The sequence below is a fragment of the Microcaecilia unicolor genome, chromosome 4 (assembly GCF_901765095.1).
Source record: "Microcaecilia unicolor chromosome 4, aMicUni1.1, whole genome shotgun sequence".
NCBI lineage: Eukaryota > Metazoa > Chordata > Amphibia > Gymnophiona > Siphonopidae > Microcaecilia > Microcaecilia unicolor.
The window spans coordinates 231,711,392-231,735,874 of NC_044034.1; the positions used below are offsets into that span (position 1 = coordinate 231,711,392).

Genomic DNA, 24,483 nt, shown 5'->3' on the forward strand with positions numbered 1-24,483 from the left:
AGAGAACTTGAAGACAATAATAATCACGAAGAAATAACATCAGGTTTTGGGGTATACCTGATGCTGCAGAGTAGAACAATATGGTGAAGTATTTGGAGGATTTAATACCTTCACTTTTAGATCTTAAATTCAACCGAGCATTTGAAATAGAATGTGCGCATCAAATTCCATCACAGCGGCCTCCTCATTTTGTCTGTTGTTTCTGATGAGGCTCCCAATGGTGATTTAAGAGCCATTTCGCGGTTAGGCAGATTTTACTGTTCTCTCTGCTATGGCGTCAGCTCTGGCGACCTCCTCAGAGGTTGGGGGCCCCGGGGATGGGTTTTCCTTGGAGCTTGTTCTTCTGCTGCATCAGGCATACATGTTAAATAGAGACCTTCCTCAGCCTCAGATCCAGGATTTTTCTATGTCCCCAGGTAGCTGTGTTGAGGTTTTGGAGCAGGTTGTGTAAACATTTATAGATGAATAACTCTTCTGGGCAAAGCTACCCAATGAGTAATTCCCAGGTTCCGTTTACAGGAGTCTGGCTAAACCAACTTCCTAGCTCTGTCCAGGGGTTATATATTATAAAGGAACCTGGCTGTTCTGGGCCTACACCAGAACTTTTCTTCTGTTAGAGAGAACTGGAATAAAAGTAAAGTCACTGCTGTGAAATATATTAATTTATTATATAGGTAAGAAAATAGAATAATACACCCTACACTACAGCTCAGCTGTACAAATGTAGCTCCCTTATGCTGATAAGCAACTGTAGAATGTATTGTCTAACTAAAACACTCATATCACTGGTTACTAGGTTATTACACAATCCTGATTAGTAATACTGACTAGGAGGCAGATGCAGCAACCAAACGTAAAAAAATCTAAATCGTTAAAGTCCCTAACGATTTTTAAAAAACGAAGAATGCACCAAAACAAAAAGTCACACATGCTGAGATCGGTATTGAAACGTACAATGTATCAAAGAATCACAATACACATCGTTAATCGGCCCCCAAATCATGCGCAGAGCAGCCAAGCGTTATGTTAGCTGCTCTGCACATGCCACAAACAGTCAAAACACAAGCACATGGCTCCCAAATCAAAACAAAATTTAAAAAAGGGTTGGGAGGGGGCAAAGGCGCTCGTCAGGAGCGTCCTGTATGACCGTCCTTGCCCCCCCCCCTGCCCGAGGTCGCCGTTCCCCCCTCCCCCACTTCCCCCTGCATTCTAAATTAAAAAGCAAACATACCTTTAGCAGCCCCGGCCCCCTCCCTTCCTCACTACTCTGTCTCCCCTCAGCTCCGCATCCCGACATCCTCCGCCCTGTGCCCCGCCCCCTCTTGGGGTCGTCGCCGCCATTCCCCTCCATCGGGCCCCCCTCCCTCTTACTGGGCCCGTGCAGCGCCTCTCTCCTCTGTCCGAAGGCGCTGCACGGGCAAGAAGAAAGCTGATGCCTGCCTTCGCTCAGCTTCGGTCGCGCGTCTCTCTCCTCCTACGCCTGCCCCTGTCTGACATCAGTAACCTACGTAGGTTGCCGACGTCAGACAGGGGCGGGCCCAGGAGGAGAGAGACGAGCGACCGAAGCTGGGCGAAGGCAGGCATTAGCTTTCTTCTTGCCCGTGCAGCGCCTTCGGACAGAGGAGAGAGGCGCTGCACGGGCCCGGTAAGAGGGAGGGGGGCCCGATGGAGGAGGGGAATGGCGGCGACGACCCCAAGAGGGGGCGGGGCACAGGGTGGAGGATGTCGGGAGGCGGAGCTGAGGGGAGACAGAGTAATGAGGAAGGGAGGGGGCCGGGGCTGTGCGAAAACAGGGTTGAAAGCATTCTCAGGTGGTTCAGTGTGTTTTATTCAATCTGTAACTTGCAGCCAAGTAATAGCTTCGTTTCATGGCTCACTGCTGCTGAATGAGGCTTCTATTGCTTTGACCTTCCTTGCCTGATGGTCATGAGACTTTACATGTCCTGTCAACTAGGGAGTTAAAAAAATAATCCCCAGTTGCTGCTGTAGGAATCAATCCACGGCACATCAGACTATTTTTGAACTCCTTGGGGCTTGTAGAGGCTTCTGTTTATGGATTGTGCCTTTTAGTTTCCTTTTGACCAATCACAGCGCTATTAGCTCTGCTAATGCGCTGGGATTGGCTCACAGTTTGTTTTTTCACTTTACGATTTTTCCTGGCACAGACCTCTCGTTAGATTTCCTGCCTTTTTCCTGTGTAAAGGCAATCGGAAAAGGTTAGTGCATCTCGTTTCAATGGGGTTTTCACACTAATTGCTCATCTCCATTCCGTTTTCGTTAGCTGCTAGCTTCCTCGGTAAAAGCCCTTTGATGCATGCAACGGATCAAATTTTCCTCGTTGGAGGGTCATTAAAGGCTCATTAAGCTTTAGTGCATCTGCCTCTAGGTCATGAAGTAATGCAGTTAGCAGCACATCTTCCTGATCACAAAGTTCTGACTAACCCGCCTTTGCTGAAGTAAGAACCCACTGGCTAATCCCCGACTATAATAAATAAATCCCCGTAATTCTCACCGAGCTGACTCTAGGTGGTCTCTCAGAGGAAGTGGACACAGGTTTTTTCCTCTCTCCCCTGCACTCACACCCATACATGTCTAGCAATTCTCCTCTTCCCTCCCCTCCCATCTATGTGCAGTGATTCTCCTTTGCCCCCTGTCCTCCCCTCTCATCCATGTCCAGCATTTCTCCTCTCTCCCCTCCATCCATGTACATCTCCTTTCTGTCTTCCCTCAACTCCAACCAATGTCCAGCATCTTTCCTGCCCCTCCCCTCCATCCATCCATGTCCAGCAACTCTCATCTCTCCCCTGCCCTCCCCACCCATCCATGCCCAGAGATTCTCCTTTGCCCCCTGTCCTCCCCTCTTATCCACATCCAGTGATTCTTCTCCGTCCCCTACCATCCCATCCCCTCCCATTCCCATCCATGTCCAGTGATTCTCCTTTGCCCCCCCCCATGTCCAGTGACTCGCCTGCCCCAGCCCCCAACTTAACTAGCTCCCCGAGTTTCTGAGATCCCAACCCCAGCCCCATCTGTGCCCTCAGTTTTCCTCAGCTGCTTTCCTTCCAGCCGCCCTGCATTTAAAAAGTTGCAGCAGCAAAAAAAACAGGCTCGCCTCTAGCCTTTAAGCCTTCCCTTCTTTCTCAGTGTGCACTGTGCTGCCTTCACGGAAACGGGAAGCAGGAAATTGCATCAGTGCACACTAATAGAGAAGGGGAAGGCTAGAGGCGAGCCTGCTTTTCGCTGCCGCCACTGCAACTTTTTAAACGCAGGGCCGCTGGAAGGAAAGCAGCTGAGCGACAATATGGCAGGGAGCGACAGGAAGCGCCACGGGACCTCTGGAGGCGTGAGGTCCTGTGCGACCGCTCCTGTCGCCCCTACCTAAGACCGGCCCTGCCTAATTTCCTTTAACATTTCTGCATCCGTCAGGTCATCCTGTAGCAGAGAGAGCACTGAAACCCATCTCTCTGGCTGGTGGGGCCTTTCCTGTGCACGTCCTGCCCACAAGAAGTTGTATCAGTGAGGTGTGGCATGCACTGGAAAGGCTTTGCCAGCCAACGAGGCACATTTCAGTGCTGTTTTTGCCCTGTGTGGAGGAGCAGTGGCAGGGGAGAGCTGGTGCGATGTCAGACCTAAGTGTGGAGGAGGGGAGGATATACAACCTCTGGTGGTCCCTACCATTAGGTGGCTGTGGGCATTTTGCCAGGCTCAGTCAATGGTAGCTACACCCCTGGTGCCACTGTAAAGAACTTTGTGATTCAGTGTGAGAATCTTAAATTGTATTCTATAGTAGACAGGAAGCCAGTTGTGATATAATTGCTGGTATGTGTTTGATGCACACAAGATCTACAAGTTTACTAGGCTGTTTTTCTCTGATCAGTAATGAATTCTTTCCCTAGGTTATTTCATCAGAGGATACTGTGACAACTCCTGCTGTGACACCCTCAGCTTCTGCTGCCTCTTGTCGTCCATTCATTCCAGTTACTGATGACCCTGGAGCTGCCAGTATAATCGCAGAGACCATGACAAAAACTAAAGACGTAATGCTTATAGTTCTTAATATAATCATAATCTAATATATGATTGGACAATGATAGTATAGTCTCTAAATAATGATTATTAAATTTCCTGTGAAGATAAGGAACTTTTTAAATAGAAAATTAATCTAGTTAATAGGACATTACTAGATTATTCTCTATGTTTCTTCAGGTTTTTTTTTTCTATTTTCTTAAGATGTTTTCTCTTCCTCCCAATTTGATGTTGGAGGAATGATAAAATATGTGATCTGAAATTTTCCTTTTTTACAAACACATTCAGCCTCTTTACTCTGTATAAGACTGATATTAAGTTATTTGCTGTATAATATTTTTGGATTTGAAAATTTGACAAATATTGTCATTAAAAAAAGAAAATAGAAAAGTACTCAAGTTACTGTAGCCAGCTCTTCGTCTGGCATCATGTTTCTTGCCTTTGAAATTACTTACTCTGGTCTGTTTTGGGAGAGGAAGAATTAAGTGTGAAACTTCTGGAAAAGACTGGATTTTTTTTTAATATCATTACTGTGGATTAATGATATAAAGTGTGATAAGACATTTCTCCATGTTTCACCTACTCATTGTTAATTTCCTTTGCAGGATGTTGAAAACCAAAGTAAAGTACATGGTCCAGAACCTCAGTACTTGGATGAGTTCACTAGCCTGTTGGTACCAGATGACACTCGAGTCATGGTTGACCTGCTAAAGTTGGCTGTCTCCAACAGGTCCGGTGAGAAGGGAAAGGATGTTCTTTCGGCTGTGTTGTCTGGGATGGGCACAGCTTATCCACAGGTCAGTTTACATTTTTAATTTATGCGCTGCTTTACATTTTTCATTTATGCGCTGCTACATTTTGATTGCCTTATATTTTTATACAATTTCTTACTATTGCTGATATTCTTACTAAACTACTTCTTTTGCAATGTGTTGTATGTTTGTTTGTTTGAAAAGCTATGAATTGGCTGTAAAGGATTCAGAATCCGGCACCCAACACAGTAGTGGCTAATCATGTTCAGTAGAATTTAGTATCTCCCATGCTTTGATCACTTGGTTGCCAGGGGAAGCCAATTTGTTTTTATTTTTTGTTCACTTCATAATATAGTTCAGAATACTGCTGTTCGGTAAATATATGCAGTACCAAAATTTGATAATTTCTCTCAATTTTATTTTAAACTATGTTGGCTATCTATTGTAGCCAAAGTCCAGTTTAAACTTTGTATAATAATATTTAAAATATTATATGGTTCTGCTCCTTCTTATATGTTGTCTTTTATAAATGTTTTGACATGTTCTGTCCGTAACTAGTTAATGCTTGTTTTCCTAAATGTTAAGAATGTCAAAGTATTTAAGAAATGGTTGTCTTCTTTACTTTATCAGGCTGCATTTATTTGGAGCTCTTTTACCCACCTCTATTAGGAAGACAAGGAATTATATGCAATTTAGGAAAATTGTTTTAGAATAATTTTAGACATTGAATTGTTAATTTAGGTTATATGCTCTTTAATTTGTAAATTGTTAGAAATGACATTGTAATCCATAATGAACTGTATAGGTATTTACGGAATATAATTACATGTAATGTAATATAGTGAAGTTACGTAGATATATACTGAAACAGGTAGGGGACTTTCTCCATTCATAAGGGTCCACACACTTGGAAGTGTCCATGCAGTAATCGCACAGGATTTCGCAGCACTCCGCCAAGTAAAGGATTCTTTTTCTAATAGGAAGAATCCACAACCTTGGGTGGGCCCAAGAGTGCCAGGGTCTGTTGTATCTTGTTGACTGCTCACAGTGTTTACTCTGACATTCCACTTGGCCCTTTACCTCCTGTCCCTGAGTAAGGACAAGGGAAAGAATACCATACACAGAGATTGTTAGTAAATGGCAAAAGCTTTTGAGAATAGTACCAGATGTTCACTTAACAGATTGGATTTCACCTGTCTCAACCCACCCTGTCACTCTTGCCCTTTTATTGAAGATCTTCTGACAGATGTTATCAATAGGTTAGCAGGCCAAATATTGTAAGCAATAAAGTAATAAAAGCAGTTAATAGGTACATGATCAGTAGTTGAGAGGTAAAGTTCATTTATAAAGCAATAAGAGGAAGCAGGCGTTGTTGATATGTATACATTGAATTCTGATTATGTACGCAATGTTATAACAGTTTAAGCACAGGCAAGGTAAAAAATACATGTTTATGGCTTTCATCCAACTTTTAGAAAATTTCCAAGATATGCTTGTCACAGGCTGTCCTTACAAACTGCTGAATTCACTCTTTTCTAATTATACTGATTACATATCTTTAACCCCTGATATTCTTCTCTGGGTTTGGGGTCCTATTCTCATACATGCTCTCGGGGGTCATCCCATAGAGCCCTGGTTCTGGGCTTCCTTAACACTCAGGGCGAACAAAACAGGTACACAATCCAAACATCAGCAAAACACTGTATACTTTAATATCAGTGTGTAAATCCATAAGATAAGCTCCACCCCTGTATTCTTCCCCCAATAACTTATAATCCAGGGGTATTAACTGTCTGAAAGTTGTATGCAAATTAGATCTTGGTAAAATCCAGTACCTTCTTTTTAGTCTCTTCCTTGGTTTGAGGTTCTCCCAGCCTTAAGAGCTCTGAGACTCCTAACAGCTCCTCCCCTTGGGATAGTTTTCTCACTTAGCAAGCACCCCACCTCTCTCCCATAGCTGTCAACCAGAACATTGTAGGGGAGTCTTTCCTGTACAAAGGAATTTCTCTATCTTTTCATATTTCCATACCTTGTGGTTCTGCGAAGTTGTCTGCATCATTGGACTTTTGATCCTCCTGTGTGTATCTCAGGTACCTCTGCTTCCATAAGGGCATGTTCCTTTAGACTGTCGTATCCCACTAAGAGCTCCCCTCCCTAGGCCTGTGGAGCCGTTATATATTGTCCACAGATCCAGGGAAACTCATTATCCCCAGGGCTCTTCCCTTCGCTTGCTCTTCCTCTGTGAAGCATCCTAACCATTTGTGAACCTTCTTCGCCTTCCCTCTTACTCCAGCCTGAGAATTCACTGTTTTCTGGTATACCATGTGTTCTCTGCACAATCATTTTCCTGGGGATAAGGACTTTGGGGTCAGACTCATTCAATTCCGCATTCAATTCAAGCTTCTGCTACTAACCTACAAATGTACTCGATCTGCAGTCCCTCCTTACCTCTCAACCTTCATCTCCCCTTACGTTCCTACCCGTATCCTCCGTTCTCAAGACAAATCCCTCCTTTCAGTACCCTTCTCCACCACCGCCAACTCCAGGCTCCGCCTTTTCTGCCTCGCCTCACCCCACGCGTGGAACAAACTCCCCGAGCCCATACGCCAGGCCCCCTCCCTGCCCATCTTCAAATCACTGCTTAAAGCCCACCTCTTCAATGTCGCCTTCGGCACCTAACCACTACACCTCTACCCAGGAAATCTAGACTGCCCCAACTTGACATTTCGTTCTTTAGATTGTAAGCTCCTTTGAGCAGGGATCGTCCTTCTTTGTTTAATTTGTACAGCGCTGCGTAACCCTAGTAGCACTCTAGAAATGTTAAGTAGTAGTAGTAGTAGACTCAAAGATTGAGGCTCGGGCATCCTCTTGGTTATGGCATTCCCAACATGAGTATTTTGCTCATGTCAAGCTTTGAATCTTTCTATACCCAGGACTTGTTGATCTGTTGCATTGATCATATAGTGGCACTGACCCTGGGCTAGGAATAAGCTCCCTCAGGAGCAGAAGTCAAAGTGCTGGCTTTTCAGTCAGTTCTCTATCAGTTCCAATCTGATGTCATCTTATCAGAACACCAAGTCTCCCGCTTCTGATCTGTTGACTGACCGGCATGACTGTCTAGCACCGAGGCTCCCACATTTCAATTTCTAATTCATCTCTTTCCAAGTTCACGGGCTGCTTATACTGTACACTCCTTTACTCACAGTCAGATGTGTGTTTGAAGATTAAAAAGAATTAAATAGACCCAGTCTTTCTACCAGCTTCTGGTACAAAATGGCCGAAGCAGGATCTGCTGACATCAGTAAAGATGGCGACCCCCGCAAGAAGTGACAAGAGTTCCTAGAGCTGATTATGGGGGAGTTCACCCAAGTGAGAGAGAACATTACATATCTTAAGCAAGACATGACAAACGCTCAAGCTCCAGTGTATGGAGAGCAATATCTAATTGTGGCAGGCAGGGTCACTTATATTGAAAAAGAAGTCACGCCTCAAACAAAACTTTAAAGTTATCATCGGTTTGCAGCATAAATTAGAAGATGTGAATAATCATAGCCGGAGGAACAATTTCTGGCTCCTAGGCTTCTTAGATGGTTAGAGTTCTAATCCTCTGGACGTTATCATAAAGATGATTTCACAATTACTGGACCTGAAGTTCCAACATTCTTTCTAGGTTCAGAGGGCTCATCGGATCCCAGGCAGACAACTTACGTGTATGAATAGACTGTTACCCTTTCATCATGAAGCTTATGCGATCCCCCAGGAAATTTAAATTTTTGCTAAAGCCAAGAATCTGCAAATTTATTGTGGGGTTTGCAGCTTACATTTCTCTAGGATTTTTCCTCATCGATGCTGCATAACAGCTGGGAGCTCAATACAACATGTTTTATGCTGCTCATGTGCGAGTTACTTGCTATAATCAAACTCATAATTTTGAGGATCTGGAGTTGCTGAATACCAGCAAATGATCTATGGGATCAGTATTCTTTACAGTTGTGTATATAACTGTAGGATCCTGTATGTTTGTGTCTCTGGCTGTGTTTGAGGGAACACAAGGAATCATTCTTGTTACTCTGTGTGGGTTTTGCATCCAACTGTTATCTGCTAGGCAACTCAAGATATACAATTTAATGTTGGAGAGAGTGTTCTTATAGTTCCCTGTGGGGACAAGTCTTGGAATGCGCATTTGTGGAATATGCAGTACTGGAAGACTTGTTGTGGATAGTGAGAAGAAGGGATAGGGGTTGAGGAGGGATGGGATTTTAGGGCACAGTCATAGTGAGGATTTGAACTTTTAAATTGACCTATCTTGCAATATTTGAACTATGTATACAAATGGCCTATGTGCTCATTCTTTAGCCTATGTGAGTTCTGATAGTCTTTTCTCTTAATGTGAATTGTGTCAACCACCCCATAAAAAGAAAGAAGATCTTATCCTGCCTATAACAGTCCAAAGCAGATATATGCTTCTTACAAGAGACCTATCAATCTGCTTTAGAGTTCAAGAAGCTGCAAGGGTGATGGGTCAGAGATTTTCTGCATGCTCTGAAGTATCCAAGAAATGTGGTGGTGTTATTTTAGTTTCACATAATTCTAATATTCAGATTCTGAAATATAAATTTGATCCTTTGGGAAGATGGATGATTGTGAGAATCGTGGTGGGAACTAAAGAATTAGTCCTGATTATTATGTATGTACCAATTGGAAACACACATACTGGCCAATATTCAAAGTGATTTAAGCGGGTAGGAGAGGCTCCTGCCTGATTAAAACACCTGTGGCTACCTACCCCTGATATTCAGCGGCACTAAACTGGGCAGGGTCACTGAACATCACCTCTGACCATGCATTTAAAAAAATGAGCAGGTCAGTACAGGGAAGCGGCCTTAGGGAGGAGCCCGGAGTTATGTAGGTGTCGACAATAATCAGTGCCAGCACCCACATAGCTAAGCAGGTGAATTTAGGACAGCTCAGTAGCTGCCCAGTTCTGCCCATTTAGACATTCAGATGCTGACTGAATATTGGGCAGCAGCCACATGGTTTTTTTTGTTTGTGTGTGTGTGTGTTATAACGCACCCACAATCCCCACCCTGGCCTTCCCATCAAAACTCCCAAACCACCTCTCCCCCCCCCCCCCCCCCCCCAACCACCACCACCATCATCTAGATAGGCCCCCTCGGACCTACCCTGCTGTCCTTAATGATCTGTGGATATCGTTGAGAACAGGAGTGAAGCCCCCTCTTTCCTATTCCTTATGGCTTTACTTAGAAAATGGCTGCCTTGACCTCCTGACCCAGGGCCGCTGAGAGACTGAGCCGGACCTGGGGCAAGGCCGCCCCCCCCCCCCCCCCCAATCGCTACCACTCTCCACTCCTGCTCCCAGGTCGCCAGTGCCCCAGTCTCCACCCGCCCAGCCCCATCCGCCACCGGGCCCCCTGCATTCAAATCGGCAGCGCCTCACCTCCGTGTGAAAGTGGCAGATCGCCTCCTTTCAGGCCCTCCCTCACTGTACCCCGCCGTCGCTGAAGCAGGAAGTTACATCAGACGAGGGCAGGACACAGTGAGAGAAGGCCTGAGGCGATCTGCCGTTCTCAGACAGACGTGAGGCACTGCGCTGCCAACTAGAGACGCTCCCTTTTCCAAATGCAGGGGGCCTGGTGGCAGACAGAAGGGGGCTGCCAACGGAGCCCAGGGCAGGCAGGTGAGACCGGAGACTGCAGCGCCGGCAGCCTGGGAGCAGCAGTAAGAGAGAGACCCTGGCGCTGGGCCCCCTTTGGAGGCCCTGGGAATTTTGTCCCCCCGTCTCGGCGGCCCTGTCCTGACCCCAAAGACCACTATGGATTACCAGAGATAGCAAATTGGCTAGACTGCGGGAGGATGGGGTGGGTGGGCCTCTTCATGGCGGAGAGCAGAAAGGGAGGGGGCTTTGTCAGGGGGCCAGGAGGAGATTGGAGGGCTTTATAACACAAAAAAGGTTATGCAGCTGCTGGCCAATAAGCAGCTAGCACCTGCATAGCTGGCTGAATATCGACCAGGACCTGCAAATCCCCAGAGACCAGCATCGGTCAAATTAACCCCTGATATTCAATGCTGGTGCCCAGACATGGCCCAGCACTGAATATCTGGGGTTAATCTTGCCGATGACAACGGTTAAAAAATCGCTGACCAAGGCCAGCTGAATATTGACTGGATAATTTCTACCAAGAACTCACTAGATTTTCCTGTGTCCTGGGACACATCTAGATTTTCTTGTGACCTGGGAATATAATCAAGTGCTGGATCCAATCTTAGTCAACCACAAACTAAAGTAAGACTTTAAGAACTCAAGAGTAGCCATACTGGGTCAGACCAATGGTCCATCTAGCCCATCCTGTTTTCCAAACAGTGGCCAAGACAGGTCACAAGTACATGGCAGAAACCCGAATCATGGCACAATTCCATGTTACAAATCCCAGAGCAAGCAGTTGCTGCCCCATGTCTATCTCAGTAGCAGACTATGGACTTTTCTTCCAGGAACTTGTCCAAACCTTTTTTTTTAACCCAGATACACTAACCGCTGTTAACACAACCTCTAGCAAAGAGTTCCTGAACTTAACTCTTCGTTGAATGAAAAAATATTTCTCCTATTTGTTTTAAAAGTATTTCCATGTAACTTCATTGAGTGTCCCCGGTCTTTGTACTTTAGGAACGAGTGTAAAAAATCAGTTTACTTCTGTTCATAGTACACCACTCAGGATTTTGTAGACCTCAATCATATCTCCTCTCATCCATCTCTTTTCCAATCTAAAGAGCCCTAACCTCTTTAGCCTTTCTTCATACGAGAAGAGTTCGATCCCCTTTATCATTTTGGTCGCTCTTCTTTGAACCTTTGCTAATTCTACTATATCTTTTTTGAGATACAGCGATCAGAACTGAAAAAAGTACTCAAGGTACGGTCGTGCCATGGAATGATACAGAGGCATTATAGTATGTTCGGTCTTATTCACCATCCCTTGCCTAATAATTCCTAGCACCCTGTTTGCTTTTTTGGCCGCCGCTGCACACTGAGCAGAAGATTTGCATATTATCTGTGACAGAAATTTTTCTTGAGTGCTGATCCCCAAGGTGGACCCTAGCATCAGGTAACTATGATCAGATTATTTTTCCAATGTTTATCACCTTGCATTTGTCCACGTTAAATTTCATCTACCATTTGAATGCCCAGTCTTCCAATATCCTAAGGTCTTACTGCAATATTTCACAGTCTACACGTGTTTTAACAACCTTAAATAGATTTGTGTCATCTGCAAATTTAATAATCTCACTCGTTGTTCCGATTTCCATATCATTTAACATAAATATGTTAAATAGCACTGGTCCCAATACAGATCCCTGCAGCACTCCACTGTTCATCCTCCTCCACTGAGAGAAATTACCATTTAACCCTACTCTCTGTTTTCTGTCCAATAACCAATTCCTAATCCACACCAGAACTTTGCCTGCTATCTCATGACCCTTTAATATTCTGAGGAGTCTCTCATGAGGAACTTTATCAAAAGCTTTCTGAAAATCTAGATACACTACATGAGCCAGCTCATCTTTAGCCATATGTTTATTCATGCCTTCAAAGAAATTAAGTAAATTGGTGAGACAAGACTTCCCTTGGCTAAACCCATGCTGAGTCTGTCTTATTAAACCATGTTTGTCTGTGTTCTGTAATTTTATTCTTTACAATAGTTTCCACTATTTTGGCCAGCACTGAAGTCAGGCTTACTGGTCTGTAATTTCCTGTATCATCCCAGAACCCTTTTAAAAAATTGCCATCACATTGGCCACCCTCCAATCTTTAGGTACTACAGACGATTTTAACAACAGGTTACATATTACTACCAAAAGCAGATCAGCAATTTCATGCTTGAGTTCTTTGAGTATTTTCCAGTTCAGGTGATTTACTACTCTTTAATTTGTTCCTCTGCTTCATCACCCTTGAAAACCATTTCCAGTACAGGCAGATCTCATACATTTTTTCTGTAAAGACTGAAGCAAAGAATTCATTCAGTTTCTCCACTATGACCTTGTCCTCCCTGATCACCCCTTTTACTCTTTCGTGATTTCTTTGCAGGCTTTCTGCATCTGATGTACCTGAAAAAGTTGTTACTGTGAGTTTTAGCCTCTGTGGCAAGTTTCTCTTCTTATTCTCTTTTAGCCTTCTTTATTAACGCTTTGCATCTGACTTGCCAGTATTTATGTTGCTTCTTATTTTCTTCATTTGAGCTCTTTTTCCATTCTTTGAAGGACAATCTTTTGGCTGTAATAGCTTTTTTTACTTCACCTTTTAACCATGCTGGCTGTTGTTTTCTCTTCTTTCCAGCTTTGCAAATGCTGGGATTCCCTAAATGTTCTGATCAATAGTATTCTTTAAGGATACTCCATACAGAACCATGAGCTCCTGGGCGACTGTCTGTTTTCTCTCCCATTTTAGTTTAAAAACTCTTCTACCTCCTTTTTATAAGTTAGGGCCAGCAGCCTGGTTCCATCCCTGTTAAAGTGGAGCCCATCCTTTCGGATAGTCTCCTCCGTTCCCAGAATGTTGCCCAGTTCCTAACAAATCTAAATCCCTCATCCCTGCACAGTCGTCTCAACCATACATTGAGACTTCGGAGCTCTGCCTGCCAATGATGTATAAACCTTTAAGAATGTTATTGGTTTGTAGATACTTGGAGATTACTATAGTCTTATGATTTGGATTTCACTTTCATATCCCTAGTCCTCAACTCATTCCGTTACATAGATTGCTTTCTCATACCCAAAACCTTGACAGAGCAAGTAGATGATACTCACATTGCTAATATTACTTTTTCGGATCATGCTGGCATCTTTGTATCCTTTCATGACTTGATACTCCTACTTCTTTATGGAGGTTCAATAATTCACTTTTGAAGGATTCTGAGTTTATTGATTTGATAAAGCACACTATTCAAGAATATTATCAGTTTAATGATCTAGATGCTATACGTGCATCACTTAATTGGGATGCCTTCAAGGCAACCTTAGGAGGAGTCATTATTGGGCAAAATGCAAAACTAACTGCTAAACGTAGGAAAGAGATGCAGTCTTTGCTCACTGAAATACAGCAATTAGAAAGAGCTTTAATGTCTAAGTGAGAATTTAGTTTACAAAAATTGGTGTGTGTAAAATTCCAATACAGTTATATTCAGTGAGTGCACAAGAGATGAGATGTATTAAAAGAATTTTACCAATACTCACAAACAGCACGAGACCAAGTCAGGCTTAAAGCAGTTAAAGCAGCGTTATTACTTGCAAGGAGACAACATCCAGGAGATTAATCCAGCACACAGGAAAAAAATCCAACACACAAGCAGGAGGTTGTTGTCTGACTCTATACAAATTCCCCTGTTATTTTATACCTTCTTTCACTATTAGATCAATTCCTATCCTGTTTGTCCAATTATCTATTCCCTTATGTGGTCTATCTGCTCAGTTTCACATCTACATTTCTCCATGTCTTACCTCATCCTGCACCTGCATCATTACTTTTCATTTTCCCAGTAACCTCCTTTTAGATGAACTTCATGACCCATACAATTAGTACATTCTTGTACTTTTACTTTCTAAGCTTGGATCTAAGAACAAACTACAGTGTTTCTTGTCCAAAAGCTGTATGTTTGTTTATACATATATATGTGTGTTAATTATTCATCAGTAGAACTATTGGTTGAACTTTTAAATAGACTGGTTTACATGTGAGTTAATATTACAACTGTATTATTCACATTTGGAGACCAATGTTCTTCACAGTTGTATTTATTTGGTTACTTTGGCCCAATCGTTTATGTGAACACTATTTAGTTTTTTGAAAAAAAATCTATGTGTAGATTAGATATGATATGCTTCTACACTATCCACTTTTTTTACAGTCCCCTCTCCCTGCACCCACACAAGTCTATCCACCTGCCCTGCCCTTCCCCCATCAGCCTCAGGGTGCCCTCCGTGAACCTATCTTAACACACCCTAGTGGCCTCTTTGAGGCAGGTAAGCACCCCACTCTTTCCTGCCCACTGCAGCTATGGCTACTGCTACTGCTGCTTGTTCAGAATGGCTGCTGAGACTTCAAGCAGTGGCCTTGCAAGACTTCCGCTTGAAGTCTCAGCAGTTATTTTGAAGAAGTGGCAGCGAGCAGGAAAGATTGGGGTTATTTTCTGCCACAAAGAGGCCACTAGACCATCAGGGCACGTTAAGTAAGGTTCAGGAGGGCACTCTGAGGCTCGGGGGCAGGCCAGCCAGCAAATTGGAGCCTGTATGTACTGGGGAACAACCAGCTCAATAAATTCTGTAAACAGAACAACTGGCTCTCACAAGCCAGTGTGAGCCAGCTCCAATACACTACTGGTTGCCACCAGATATTCGAGTAATTACCTTGGAGCCTTCAATGACAGGCTCTCCTATTGTGCTGACCATGGTCTTAATTACCTGTTGGTCAAAGGGTATTAAATTCAAATGTCTGGCGGTAGGTATGGAAAATATATGCTGATGATGATCCTGAAAAACTATTTAGTCCTTCCTAACTTCTAGGCCTATAGGAGAGCTCTGTTGTTTCTGAAGAGGAATATGGTTTTGTGGCCTTGGATGTCAGCGACTTCAGTTATCCAAATTTCCCATTTCTATGCCTCCCCAAGGTCCCTAGGTCCTTTGTAAGGCCTAGTCTTCATGACAGTAGACTAATGTAGTACCTTGGGCTTAGATCTACATGTATCTTCCAGTTCAAGCTCCTTTCAGGTTGAATTCCATTAAGCTAGTGTTTCTCTCTCTCTCTCTCTCTCTCCAAATTCCGAGGCGGGGAGAAGATCATTTTCGAAAAAGATGGACGTCCATCTTTTGTGTTCGAAAATACCATGGACGTCCTTGGATTTGGACACCTGTGATTTTCGGCCATTTTCGAAACAAAGACGTCCAAGTCTAAAACGTCCAAAACCAAGCCATTTGGACGTGGGAGGAGCCAGCATTTTTAGTAGACTGGTCCCCCTGACATGCCAGGATAGCATTCGGGCACCCTAGGGGGCACTGCATTGAACTTCATAAAATGCTCCCAGGTACACAGCTCCCTTACCTTGTGTTCTGAGCCCCCCCCCCCCCCCCCCCCCCCCCCCCCAAAAAAAAAAAAAGAAACCCAAAACCCACTACCCCCAACTGTACACCACTACCATAGTCCTTACGGGTGAAGGGGGTACCTATATGTGGGTACAGTGGGTTTTTGGTGGGTTTTGGAGGGCTCACAGTTTCCTGCACAAGTGTAACAGGTAGTGGGGGGATGGGCCTGAGTCCACCTGTCTGAAGTGCACTAAACTACTCCAGGGACCTGCATACTGCTGTCATGGACCTGTATATAGCTTCTGAGGCTGGTATAGAGGCTGGCAAATAATCACGTTTTGGGGTGGGAGGGGGTTAGTGACCACTGGGGGAGTAAGGGGAGGTCATCCCTGAGTCCCTCCAGTGGTCATCTGATCATTTGGGGCACCTTTTTGTTCCTTATTAGTAAGAAAAACAGGTCCAGCTCAAAACGTCCAAGTTTTAGTGCTGGACGTTTTTGCTTTGTTCTATTATGGCTCAAAGACGTCCAAGTCTTAGGAACGCCCAAGTCCTGCCTTGAACATGCCTCCGATATGCCCCCTTGAGATTTGGACATCCTTCCGATGGACTTCCGAGAAAGATGTCCAAAATGCGGTTTCGATTATACCAATTTGGACATTTCTGTGAGATGGATGTCCAAGTGCCGATTTATGCCACTTTTTGGACGTCCATCTCTTTCGAAAATGAGCCTGTTATTAGTACAAAGAAGGTTGCACGGTGGAAGCTTGTTGCTTTTATGTTAGAGTTGAAACCTCTGCAAGTTCAATTTTTGAGTAGACCTTATTTTCCTTGATTTTTCTTCCTTCTTTTTTTAATTTTTTTTTATTTAGGCACATATATAACATAATATTCAAGCAAATATTTCACTTGAAAAAAGTTATCAGAAATATAACAAAAAGAAAATAAAATTAATATTGAAGAAACACAATTCAAGGAGAGGGGTCATAGGAAAAATATATCAACAAAGAAATACACAATAAAAGAGTAGCAGAATAGACTATAAGTCCCTGCAGCAAGAACTTATCAGGACACCCACTTCCTCTCTAGCCGTATTATATTCCAGCATAAAAAACACAACATTTAGGGGGCCTTTTACTAAGTGTTGTGTTACTTTTACTTTTTAGCATGCGCTTAATCCATTCTTTGGTAGAAAATTTCAAAATACATGTGGCACCAAAGGCCAGATCTCTTGGTGTATGAAACAAAAATTCTTTCCTGCGCCTGGGTGTCACTTGTGCCAAATCAGGAAATACATGGATAAGAAACTGTTCATGATTATGCTGAAAATAAAGACGTAATATCTATATATTACGTCTTTATTTTCGGCATATTCATGAACAGTTTCATTCTCCAGGGTGAACGTCATTAGAAGAGTAGTTCTTTCCATGATAACTTCTTGTGCATTGTTTCCCAAGTAAGTCATGGAGTCCCTCCTTTCCAGTCAGGCTTTCAAGATATCCACAATGAATATGCATGAGATTGATTTGCATAGACTGCCTCCATTGTAAGCAAATCTCTTTCATGCATATTCATTGTGATAGAGAACTCCCAGAAAAGGTTATATATTCACAGGATCTGAAGATGCTCTCTCATTCCCCACTGGAGTTGAACTTCTAGGACCACCACCAATAAACAAATACGGGGCTTTTATAATAGGAAACACATTTTCTGATAGAACTAATAATATTTCACAAAAGTATTTTCGTATCATCTCAACTGGGGAAACTAAAGTTATTTTGTGAAGTTTGAGTCTCAGATTATTCTTCCTCATCTTATTTTCCATATATTCCAGCTTACACAAATGAGCCCTAACTGTTTCATCTCCCTTATCTGTTCTTCTTGTTTCCCCAGTTTATCACCATATTGAATCAATAATTCTTTGTGTTCTCCAACCTTAGCCCTGATAACTCCATAGTTAAATTTCAAGGTAGAGAAAGATGCTTTAAGGGAAGTGTCCAACATCTTAATTGTTTCCTGTAAGTTGTCCATATTGACAACAGACAATTTTGCTTTGTTTGCTGTGCAAAGAATATATCGCTTGAAGACTGACCCTTTCACAGGTCTGTTATCATTACTAGAAGCCTGAGGCTAGGCTACCTTATTTTTGGAATCTTTATGCTGTATGACCCCTGATGCAGGTACTGAGTGCTGAAACACGCCCATGTTGGGTCTATGAAGTACAGCATCTATTCATATTTATTTATTTATCGCATTTGTATGACTGATTAAAGGACCTGTTCTGGATTTGAAGGCTTTTTGTGCTTTTTCTTTTTGTATTATTTGCTGTGTGATTTGATTCCTTCTCTGTACTGCTGTTCTTCCCCAGTTTATCACCATATTGAATCAGTAACTCTCTATTCTTCAATCTTAGTCCTGACAGCTCCATAGTCAAATTTCAAGGTAGAAAAATATGTTTTAAGGGAAGTGTCCAACATCTTAATCGCTGCCCATAAGTTGTCCATATTGACAACGGACAATTTCTTCAAGTCCCAGACAAATGGTTATTATATCCAGAAGCTCCCATTTCTACTCCAGTTGTTCAAGTTACAGAACTCTGTGTTGCAGCAAGTCTTCCCTCAACGGGTTCCTGTCTGGCTATCCATCAAGGGTTGAGAATTGCACTATTCTCCTGGGTCTGTAGTACCTCACCCTTCTCCAAAACCACTGCACTTCCAGGTCATGGGGGAACTGACCTCTGTTCTGGACGCTATGACGCCTGATTGACACTGATGTCCACTACATCATCCAGTCTCTCGCAAAGCAGGAATCATGCTGTAGCATGAAGAGAATCGCCTCCCATTATTGTCATCTGAATCAAGTGTTTTGATATCCAGAAACTGGAGGGCAGGTATGGGTAACCCCTTTTTGCTTCCCCATTTCAATAGATGCAAAATAAAGCAATAACACTAGAATGGACACAATAGAGAGGAAACGATCAGATTGTGCATCTGCTCTTGATGCCATCTTGACCCATCTCACCAACTCTTCCATTTGTTGGCCTTCTTAAGAGATTGGAGTGAAGGCAAACCCGCCAGTCTCAAGAAAGCAGCAACATTGGAGAGGTCAGATAATGGATTTGCCAGAACTTCCCTTAGTTCCCTTAATACCCTTGAATGTATCCTGTCTAACCCCATCACTTGGTCTACTTTTAGTTTAGCTTATTCCTCACAAACGCAGTCTTCTAATATTAGCTCAAGGTCTAACTGACTTCCATTTGAAATAACATTCAAAATGTAATTAATATGAGTATATGTAAGCAGGTGCCATATAAATCCAAATTTTTCACTAAAGATTTTCAGTTGCTTATAAAAAAAAACTTAATCCTGAAGTTCAAACAAAATTTTCTTAGGGAAATATGCTGAGGCACATTTTATAATAGGGCATGTAGGCTGTGAAGTTGCATAACAAAACACTGCTATTAGAGTTCTTTTCCACCTTAAGAAATTCAATCATGTAACTTCTCATCTTAATGCCTCTCATTGGCTTCCAATTCCCCATCACATTATTTATAAAATTCTTCTACTAATTTTCAAAACTCTTGCTGCCTCTGAATCTCTACCTCTTGCGATGCCTCACTCCTTTATACTCATACAAGAGCCTTGAGGTCATCACAATTCAACCTTCTCAACATTCCATTGCATGGAAAACATTTTCATGAACATAGCAGACACACACTGTTTTTATTTCAAGGCCCAAAGCTATGGAATTCTGTACCATCTCGTCTCAGACAAATCACTTCGTTACCTCTCTTTAAAGCAGAGCTTAAGACTTTTATTTTTCAAGACGCCTACACTTAGTTTTTCCAGATGAGGTCATACTTATCTGGCAGACAGATTCCTCCAACATATTGTTTTTTTCCTTTTCCCCCCTCTTTTCTGTTTTATATTGTAGTTCTACCCAAGTCCCGTTTGTCTCATGTTTGTAATTTATGCCCCTTTTTTCTCTTTTAATTTTGTTGTTGTTGTTGTTTTAGATTGTACGCCTCCCAGATGGTTGTTCTGTTGGGCAGGATAGAAATTCTTTATTAAACTTGAAACTTGATAACTGACTATGGTGTGCCTATTTTATAAAGTCAACCTATGGATCTTTATAAAATAGCCTGCCTGAAAGCTGCTGCAGAAGTGACTGTGTGTATTGGTGCATATGTGTGTAATAAGGCAGTTCTCTGCCACTGGGCACATATGCATGACATAAAAGTAGGCATTATAACATACATAACAATACAGTGGTGTATAAAAGAATAACAAAATTCAAACCAAGTTCAAAGTATAAAAAGCAAAATGTGACACGTAACAAGGCATCATTTTTTTTATATGAGACAGCACTGCTATGCACATTGTATCTGTTTTTTTTTTTTTGGGGGGGGGGGGGGGAGCTCTTAATAAAGATATTTATAAAAATTAAAAAAACCAGTAAGTGTGAAGAAACTGTGTGTTTTAAGCCTGTAAAATGTACTGGATATTTTCCTGACTTGATTATGTTCTGAAGTGTATTTCTGCTATTTGGCCAGCAAGTGGTGTTTCTTTGCTGTAAAGCTGTTACAGAGAACTGAGTGCTTTTGTTTAGTTTGGCACAAATAAGAAGCAGTATATATTTGAAATCTTGTTGACTGGGCTCTGATTGGCCCAGGAGTTCATTTGGACTTCACTGGTTTTGAGTTCAGACTTAACCTGGGAGGAAAGAGAGACAGATCTCTTTGCTGAGGCATAGTGAATTAAATGCCCTGACCTTCCCAGGTACCATTTAGACAGTATATAGATGTGTTAGTGTTATAATTGATCTATATTTCAGTTACCCATTATTGTTTACTGTATTTTGTTTCACTGTTCATTATATTTTTTAAGAGAATAAACATAATGGGTGTTCACCCTGTTTGTCTGGACTGATAAAGAATCCAGGTGGTTTGTGTGTTGGGTCTGTGAGTGCTTTCTGGGAACTGTGGGACCACTGGGAGTGTGGCCCCAGTAACCTAGAAATCACTGGGGATAATTGGAGAGCGGGATACTCGCCCCGAGGCAGTTGTGACTCAGTCGGTGGGAGGAGGGTGCTAATGTACAGCACAAGCAGCAGGTGCAGGCGGACCTGAGCTGTGCTGGGGATAGACCCTCCAAGTGGCTGCAGGGTAACCCCAGGTGGGTGGCTAGGTGTTTCATGACAGTAGGCATTTTTTACAAGCACATACTTTTATGTACAGTATTTGTGCACTTGGGCTATTATACATTCTCAAGTAGGCATTTATGAAACAGTTTTACACACTGAAGTTTTGAAATTGTCCTTATTTCAAAATGAGGATGGTTTAAACTGTCCCTAATCAGAGGTAGTGAAGAAATTATATGATAACCCTGAGTATGTCCTTAATATTCTATCTTTATTAAGCCTAACTATATACAGACATCTTTCCAAGAGAAATGAAATATTGTCATTAATTTATTTGGGACAAAGGATGGAAAGGCCAAGTGGTATATAAATATAATCAAGAAAAAAAAACTTGTGTATACCTAATACATATATAAATAAGGTTATTGGCTGAATAGTAAACAGATTGAATAGGGAATCAGGGATTGTGTGGCAGTGAGGTGAAGGCATAGGGGGGGGGGGGGGTGTTAGAGGGCCCAGGATGTTTCAGACAAAACATAGAAAGCTTTGGAGGATGGAGAGATGGTTTAAAACTGTGAAAGACATAGGTGCACTGTGGAAGGGGTAAGAGAGAGGAAAGGTATAGATTGTGAAGAGATGATGAAAGGTGTAAGTAGAAAAGCTGGAGAGGAAGTATAAGGAGGCATGGGAAGCTAAGTAGAGGATAACAGAAAAAAAGGCTAAGGGCCAGGAGGGATGAATGATAGAGAAGGCGCTTGGGCTGGTGTAGGGACAAGTGGAAGAAGAAGATATGTGAGTGCTAGGGACGTGGTTGAATGCAGCAGATTGGAAATGGAATTCTACGGATTGATTTAAAAACAGAGGGGGAACAGAAGGCTTGGGAAGGCATGAGAGACAGAGAAGAAATTGAATTACTGAGGAGGATCGAAAGTGGAAGATGAGATGTTTGTGAGTAGGAAAGAGGTGAAAAAAGACTGAGGACTAGAGGATGGAGACATGGAATGAAAGGAGAGGTGAAATCTAACTGTGATTGTCTTAAACATCCATGGCAGAAAAAACCCCCAAATAAAGTATTCTTAGACTCGCAGATCCAAATTTATGTATATAGACTATCTTGGCTTATTGTTAGTCAAAGACAGAAGAAACATTAGTCTTTTTTTAATCTTCAGTTGTTCTTTGTGATAGATTTTTTAAAATTGGTTCCAAGTGCTGTAGACCTCAAAATGCTTTGAGGTTTAACATTTCTCCATTTTTGTAGCAATCTGTAGCAACATGAAATCAATTTGAAATTTTTGCTATGTATTCATTTCAGGTTGCTGACATGCTTTTGGAACTGTGTGTCACAGAACTGGAGGATGTAGCTACAGATTCCCAGAGTGGCCGCCTTTCTTCACAGCCTGTGGTGGTGGAAAGTAGCCATCCATACTCTGATGATACCTCCACCAATGGCACAGTCAAAATGCCAGGTATGAAATACAAATATGGAACAAAGTGACAAAGTACATGAATATAGTATAACATTAATGGATTTGGTTTTTAGATTTACTACTTTCCTTTTTCAAATATAAGATTAAGGTGAATTATATTCAGGTAAACAAGTTATGTTTAAAGCAGTTTTTATCAAACAATTCAAAAGAACCAACATGAAAACACATCATAATACCAACAAGGTAAACTGGTATCATTTCTGATAACAATAGCAAAACATGCTCAGTTAAACATTCTCCCCCATCCTCCCTACAAGCCCACCCCCTTCCCCCAAGTTATCCTGCTGATACAGTAGTCTATACAATGATTGAGAGTCGAGATCAATTGTTAAGGATGCGGCTGTGTGATAGAAGTCAATGTTAACCAGAATGGTTCCCAAGTATCTTGGAACCAATTCCACTCTAAAGAGGATGGATCGTGAACATAACACCTCTCCACCATAAGAAGACCCAGCATTTGCAAGTGCCAGTGGTGCACTGAAGATACTATTGGAGAAAGCCAATACTGCAAGATGGACTTCAACACCAAGAGAGCAGACCAGTGGAGCAACTTGAGAAAGCCCCTACACATTCGACGAATCCAAGGAAAGGCCCCAAAAAGCAAGCGTGGAGTATAGGGAATAGTAATCTTCCAGGTAGCAAGAAGAAATTGTAAAACCCCTTTCCAAAAGCTATACAATGTTCGGACAAGACCAGAACATGTGTCCAGGGGTTGCCTGTGGAATGGCACATTTAGGACAATCTGCTGTGGTGTGGATGGATTACAAAGACCTTCTGAGGTGAAACATAAACACACGTAAGAAGTTTATACTTTAATTCCCAGTAGGCAATGTTGTCAGTGTGAGAACAAAATTCTTCAAGACTGCAAGAAACCACTCCTCCTCCAGGGGCATACCCAAATCAATCAACTACATTGCCTGCAACTGGGAGTAATCCACATTAGGCGTTGTATCAATCAGATGGCAATGATAAAAGCATAATACTGGGAATGAAGGGTAAATGCTTCTCCCAGTAACTCATAAACATCTGATTGCAGAGATGTAGAAGATATAGTCACAACATAATGTCGAAGCCGAAGATAAATATATCCTGGAATGGCAGATTGTACTCATCCCTCAGAGTGGCAGATGGTTTCAAGTGTCCATCATCAGTCAATACCTGGAACATATATTTGATTCCATGTGCCTCCCATAGTGCTGGCTATAAGCCAAGGCAAAACAGCCTTGTGAACATTTAAGACAGGCTGACAACCCTGAACAAACTCTTTCTGATCCTTGTGTGTTACAGAAGGTAAACAGAAATTTGCCAGCACTCAGGAAAATAGCTTGAGATCCATATTAATAAGGGGTATAGGCCGATATGAAGTGGGATAATCGATGGGTTTCCCCGGCTTTAATAACAGGGTGACCAGGACTTCATTAACGTAACGGGGAAGCGATCCATGAGTCGCAGCCGTATTATAATATGCTAACAATGGGCCACAAAGATGGACTTGTAGAATTTTATAAAGCTCCCCTGAGTAACCAGGGGACTTAACATTTTTTGTTATTTATTATTTATTTGGATTTTGCTTAGATCTATTTCAGTAGTAGTAGTTCAAGGTAAGTTGCATTCAGGTACAGTGAGTATTTAGGTATTTCCCTGTTCCAGAAGGGCTCACAATCTAAGTTTGTACCTGAGGCAGTGGACGGTTAAGTGAATTGCCCAAGATTACAAGGAGCAGCAGCATGATTTGAACCGGGCACCTCTGGATGTCAAAACCAGTACTCTAACCACTAGGCCACTTGTCCACTCGAATCGCCCTCTGAAGCTCCTTTGCCTGAAGAGAACCATTAAGGGCCTCTATCATCTCTGAAGAGAAAAATGGCATTCCCAAGTGGTTCAAATAATCTGTAAACTGCTCAGAGGATTAATACACCCCTGCTTGATAAACCCCTTTGAAATAATCAAGTAAGAGGTCCACCACCTTCTCCATCCAAAAATGAGTAGAACCATCC

General features: G+C 42.4%; 1 protein-coding gene across 1 annotated transcript in view; it reads left to right on the forward strand.

The window, feature by feature from the left end:
- Positions 1-24,483, forward strand: part of HERC2 (HECT and RLD domain containing E3 ubiquitin protein ligase 2) — a 921,269-nt gene that overhangs the window by 561,767 nt on the left and 335,019 nt on the right. Inside the window, 3 exon segments of the mRNA XM_030201308.1 lie at positions 3,897-4,037; positions 4,632-4,823; positions 22,312-22,465. Of these exon segments, the coding sequence (XP_030057168.1) occupies positions 3,897-4,037; positions 4,632-4,823; positions 22,312-22,465 (487 nt within the window).